General features: G+C 51.0%; 1 protein-coding gene across 1 annotated transcript in view; it reads right to left on the reverse strand.

Moving 5' to 3' along the window:
- Taldo1 (transaldolase 1) overlaps positions 1-6,357 on the reverse strand; it is a 9,214-nt gene that overhangs the window by 1,248 nt on the left and 1,609 nt on the right. The window contains exons 2-5 of the mRNA XM_015503082.2: positions 3,884-4,052; positions 1,941-2,048; positions 1,514-1,645; positions 84-259 (exon numbers count right to left, since the gene is read on the reverse strand). Of these exons, the coding sequence (XP_015358568.1) occupies positions 84-259; positions 1,514-1,645; positions 1,941-2,048; positions 3,884-4,052 (585 nt within the window). The remainder of the gene's footprint in view (positions 1-83; positions 260-1,513; positions 1,646-1,940; positions 2,049-3,883; positions 4,053-6,357) is intronic.

Consider the following 6,357-nt stretch of genomic DNA (forward strand, 5'->3'; position numbering starts at 1 on the left):
GGGCGACACGGGCGAGGCCTCAACGTGTTCATGGACATGCACTCCCCCCCCCCCCGCACAAATGACCTCAAAAGGCAGCTCACCAGGATCCTCCAGGGGCTCATAGGACTTCTTGTCTGTGTGTGCCACGTGCCAATCAAGGATGCGCCCCACGAAGGGGGAGATGAGCGTCACACCTGCCTCAGCGCAGGCCACAGCCTGGGCGAAGGAGAAGAGCAGTGTCAGGTTGCAGTGGATTCCATGCTGCTGCTCCAGCTCCCTGTGGGCAGGCAGGTGAGGCTGAGTGTCTTCCACGTGGGAAGCAGGAAGAGCACAGCCACAGCTAAGCACAACCGGGGCCTCAGTGGGGTCTAGCTGGACAGAGGCCAGGGAGGTTCAAGTCCATGCTTGCCGCACTGGAACCCAGCCCTCACCTTGTCAGAGGCTGCATCACCTCTAACCACAGCTGGGACCCAGTCCTCCCTGGTGCCTGCAGCAAGCCCACAGCCCCAACCTCTCTCAACAGAAGCCCCTGGGATGTTGGGCCCCTCACCCAACACCCGCCTATCTACTGTGGACACCCTGGCCTTTTGTCACATGGCCCGGGTGTGGGCTGGGACAGTCAAGCCTCTGTTGAGGCCCCTCCAGTCTCAGTTCCCTCTCAGGGACCAGCTTCAAAGGTGGACTAGACTCAGGTGACCAAGTCTGGCTGCAGAGCTTATGCCATGCTGGCACAGCTCCTCTACTGACCATGTGGCCGGGCGACCCCACTCATCAACATTTGCCCACAAGAAGCAAAAACATGCATCCGCACCAAGATGTGCACACCCACGTTCATACATTATTTATAAGAGTCCAAAAGAGGGCTGGGGATGTGGCTCAAGTGGTAGCGTGCTCGCCTGGAATGCGTGCAGCCCGGGTTCGATCCTCAGCACCACATACAAATAAAGACGTTGTGTCCATCAAAAACTAAAAAATAAATATTAAAAAATTCCTTCTCTCTCTCTCTCACCTCTCTTAAAAAAAAAAAAAAAAAAAGTCCAAAAGAGTGAACAGCCCGAGCTAGCAGATGACTCAGTGGTCCACTCAACAGGGAGCATCACTCAGCTGCAGGCAGAACAAAGCACTGACACCTGCCACAGGGTGGAGTCAGCCAGACATGAGGGCCCACACGTCCCCTGTCGACTTAAGAGGGCAGTTCAGTGGCTGCACAGGGTGTGGTGGACGAAGGAGCAGCTGCAGCAGCAGACGGCAAACCATGGCCTCCCAGGCCAGCTGACCATGTTACCAACGTGGCTCCCTCTGGCTGAGACGGGGCAGTTTCACTCTGGTTTTCACATTTCCCGTCTCTTTCACTTTGAGCATATAATTTGTAGAGCAACAGTTTAGTTTTTCAAACTAAGTAAATTTAGGCTATCCTTGACTGGGAAGACTGAAAGATACCACCTGCCAGCTGGTGTGAAAGGGCACTTCCCGGGCTGGCCTGGAGCAGAGGGCAGGCCAGCACAGCTCCCTCCTCGCAGGGGACACTTACCTTCCAGCCTGAATTCCCTCCCAAGTGGATGACAGCTTGATAAGAATTCTGTCCTTGCTGACTCCAGCTTCCTTGTAGAGTTCAATGAGGCGCCTGGCTCGGGCCACCATTGCATCCTTATCAAAGGAGAGCCTGTGAGGGCAGGGGGACCACAGGCCCCTCAGAGCTCGCAGGGAACCCACCAGGAACATCAAGTTGGCAGCAGGGTACCCCGAGTCAGCATTGAGTGCAAGGTAAGTCTCAGGGAGCAATATGACCCAGTCTCGGGCCGTGTGCCGCTCTGTTCATGAGAGGCTGCCAACACCCAGAGAGCAGGCAGCAGCAGGCCATCAGTGACCACAGAGGAGCAGGCCTCCTCCCCAGAGCTACTGCTACCAGAGGCCACAGACAGGAGCAGCCACTGGGCTGTCTCCCCAAGCATTCCCACCTGGCGTCTACTTCTGTGGACACACGGCCTGGAATCTTCTTCAGTATTTCTGCTCCGAACAACACGAAGAGTTTATCAATAGCATTTTTAATCTGGTCTTCTTGTGGCCTAAAATCCAGAGGGAAAGAGCTGAGTTAGAAGCTGTGAGGCACTGGCACCCACAAAACAGATGATGCGAGTTCCAGGCCAGTTTCCTCCTCCATTGGTTGATTGGTTGGTTTTTGGTACTAGGGATGGAACCTGGGAGTGCTCTACCACACCCCCCAGCCCTTTTTCATTTTGATTGGGCCTCACTAAATTGCTGAGGCTAGCCTTGAACTTGCCATCCTCCTGCCCTGCCTAGCTGCTGGATGACGTGCCCACCATACCCAGCTCTTTTTTCCTCTCTAAAACATTATTTTACTGTGGTAAAATACCTATACCATAAAAATTTGCCATTTTAACCATTTTAAATGCACAGCTTGGTGACAGTACGCACACTGACCCTGTTATGCAGCCATCACCATACCCATCTCCAGCACGCTCTCATCTCCTCAAATTGAATCCTTCTATCTTCTGTCACTTGTAAAAACTTACCTTTTCACCCAAAGAAATGACAAATGTTTAAGGAGAGGGAAAACTAATCACCCCGATTTGACCATACACATTGTATACATAAATTATCACCCTGTACCCCATAGATACTTGTAATTATTATATGTCAAAAAGAACACCAAGGGCTGGGGTTGTGGCTCAATGGTACTGCACTTGCCTAGCACATGTTAGGCACCGAGTTCGAGCCTCAGCACCACATAAAAATAAATAAAAGGGAGGATGGTGGAATGAGGTGGACACCATTACCCTAGGTACATGTATGAAGACACAAATGGTGTGACTCTACTTTTGTGTACAACCAGAGAAATGTAAAATTGTGCTCAATTTGTGTACTATGAACTGAAATGCATTCTGCTGTCATGTACACCAAATTAAAATAAATAAATAAATAAATAAAAGGTATTGTGTTCATCTACAACTAAAAAAAAAAAAAAAATTAAAAATCAGACAGCGTCATATACTTTGATATTCTGGGAAAGGCAAAACTACAGGGACAAGAAAGAGACAGGAAAGGGAGACCTGGGAAAACCTTGGCTGTGGCTATCACAGTGTATGTCCCGTTTCACCCACCTCTGACCTAAGTTTGAAAAGTTATTTTTTTACTCTTTCCCAAGCTGCCTGGGCAGACACAGGTAGAGGCAGGTGCTGTTCCAAGGTGACCAAAAGGTGACAGTCCTTGCCAGCCCACTGCACACAAAGAGGTCTTAAGCTAGTAACACAGAAGAGCTCATGGGCCACCTGGACTCGGAAGCAGAACCCAGCTGGCAATCCCACTGCAGGAGCACTGTGAGAGGAGGAGACAGGGAGCAGCTGCAGTGGGGAGGGCGGGCCAGTCAGTGCAAGCATTGTCATACAAGATCTGGCGGAGCACCTGCAGGCCACTGTACCCAGCTGAAGCTGACCTCAGGAAGAGTCACACCTGTGAAATGTCTAGAAAATGCAAATTTGTGGATATCAAGGGTAGGTCTGTGGTTGCTTGGCAAGAGTACTGTGACAGACACCAATGCACAAATGTTACAACAATTCACTGGACTGTGCTGTTAGGGTTGTAGCTCAATGGCTGAGTGCTTGCCTCACATGCATGAGGCACTGGGTTTGATCCTCAGCACTACGTTAAAAAAATAATAAAACAATGTTAAAAAAAAAATGATGAAACAACAGAAGGCAGACCAGCAGTTGCCAGAGTCTAGCCACAGAGGCAGAGGAGGGACCCCAGGGGGGTCCACAATGGCACCACTGTCACCTGCACATTCATGCCTTGAGGAGCATACTCCAGTAAACAGAAGGACAGGATAGGAGGGACACCAGGCCTCGGAGACCACTGGGACCTGCTGGGCCCTCACACTTACCCGCCCAACTTCTTGCCATAGGCGATGGCCTCCTCCACCAGCTCTTGGTAGGCAGGCATCTGTGCGGCAGCCAGGATCAGGGATGGGTTGGTAGTGGCATCCTGGGGCTTGTACTCATCAATGGCTAGGAAATAATTTTCAAAAGCAGGGAAGTAAGCAGAGCTGAAACCTCACTGGGAGCCCCCAGGGTGGTCTGGGTTCCAAGCAAGACATGGGGACAAATGCGTCACAGCTTCCTACCACAGAGACTGGCCAGGAGCACTGTCTGCAGTTATCAGACAAGAGCCAACCTTAAGAGGCATGAAAGCAAGCAAGCAAGCAAGCAAGCAAACAAGCCCTGCCAGAGCTGGCTCAGCTCCAGGGCAAAGTGTGTGTCCTGCTGCCCAATGGCCACTGGGAGGCACTGGTCCAGTGAATAGATCCTGGGTGCTCGCTGCAATAAATACGGTCTCTTTTAACACATTAGTTCTTCCTCAGGAATTCAGAGAAGGCAATGAGGCTCAACCTGAGGTCCTGCAGACCCACTGTCTGAATGGAATGGGCATAAGAACAGCAGATGGCCAACTGTGCCAGGAGATGTGCTGGTTCAGCAAGTTTATTTGACATTTAAGTATTTTTAAAGTGTTCTTTGATGACAAAGCTGTAGAGATGGAGAACAGATTAAGAACTGCAAGGGGATCTCTAAGACCAGAACAGTTCTGTCCCAACTACTGCGTTGGCTACATAAATCTACATGTTACGAAACCACGGCAGAGATACCTCCAATGTAGACACGGACAGTTCACACCAGTGCCTAGTTCCTGGTTTGGACACAACCGGGGGAAGGGTTCCTGGGCTCTCTGGGCTGATTTTGAAACTTTGTTGAGGAGTTAGGAAAGTGTGCTTTGGCATGGTGGAGGCCCAGGTGTGCCAGGACTCACTCAGCAGTGCTCCCAGAATGGAGCATTCCACTGTATTATATTAACAATTAAATTGTTAATATTCACTCATTTTAGGGCTGGGGTTGTGGCTCAGTGGTAGAGTGCTCACCTAGCATGCATGAGGCACTGTGTTTGATCCTCTGCACCACATAAATGTAAAATAAAGATATTGTGTCCATCTAAAACTTATATACATATATAAAATTCACTCATTTTAAAAAGACAGTGCTTGGTTTAGAGGTTTCTAAAAATAACTTCCCAGGTCCCTCCTGGTGTTGCCTGAGGGAAACTCCTGCTCTACCTGGAAGGAGAGCAGGGAGTGCTGCAGATAAGGGCTCTGTGCATTGAGCAAATATTGCAAATTATTATCAATGCTAAGAAGGGAAAGAGCAGAGGAGCAGAAACAGATACAGCACTTTGAAGGCACTCTCAAGGGACCTGGGCTACAGGGCAGGGAAGAAGCTCACAACTCCAACTGGATCTCCTGAAATCCTCTAGCAGAGCCCAGAACTTCTGTCAGAGGAATCTGGTGTACGCAGCCAGACCCCAAGCCAGTCACTAAGTCCATGCTTTATATTTAAGCAGCCAAATATGCCTAATCACTCTCCAAGGCTCAGCTAGATAAACAATGCGCTTACTCAGTTAACAAGAGGAATTAAAGCCTGTTTCTCAAGTCACCATGAGAAAGCAGAAAAGAGGAAGGTGCTTTGGTATTGGGTGCTTACATCAGAGGAACATTTCATAATTGTCCTCAGTCTTATTGTTCACAGTGAACACGACTGTGAACCCAAGTTCTCTCCAAGCCTAGACAATCTCAATTCTAACAACAGACCCTTTGCTTTGTTTGGTGCATGGTTCTGACCCACCAGGCTCAGCTGGGGAGGATGTCCATTTAGGTCCAGCACCTGCCACAAGTCACCAGCTACACACAGGAAGGCGAGAGCAACAGGCTGAAGGCAGGTAGGTGTCCAGCCAGTGGTCCTGAACCTGCACCAGACCAAAGAGCTAGGCCTGTGCTATCAAACGCTGAACGCCTGGGATCAGTGCTGAAAAAACTCCCCACCCACTGACAGACATTTCACAAGGGGCTCCTGGTGTCCTGGAAGCTCCCAGACTGGTATGGGGTCCTGCAGACCTTGCTGCTGAGGAAGGGATGCAGTCCAACCTCCATCTGGAGGCTGGGGAAGACTAATTCTTGGACTCGAGAGTCCACGGAGGATCTTCCCTAACAGCCAGCCTGCTCTTCCTTGACACACCCCTCTCCTGACCCCCAGCCCACGCCAGACCCTCACCCTTGATCCCTAGGCCCTCTTGCGGGACTCCCTGGCCCCAGTCTTCCCTAATCCCTAGTCCCCTCTTCCCTGGCCCCGTCCCAGACTCCGCCCCTGACCCTTCACCCTGGTTTCCAGTCCCCTCTTGCCCGACTCGCAGCCCCGCTCTTCCCGCACCCTTGATCCTTAGCTCCCTCTGGCCCGCTGACCTCCGAGTCTGAGCCCCAGTCTCCTCTTGCCCGACCCCTGACCCAGCCCCTGACCTCCGGCCCCGGCGTCCGCC

Source organism: Marmota marmota, unplaced genomic scaffold (genome assembly GCF_001458135.2).
Source record: "Marmota marmota marmota unplaced genomic scaffold, marMar, whole genome shotgun sequence".
Classification (NCBI taxonomy): Eukaryota; Metazoa; Chordata; class Mammalia; order Rodentia; family Sciuridae; genus Marmota; species Marmota marmota.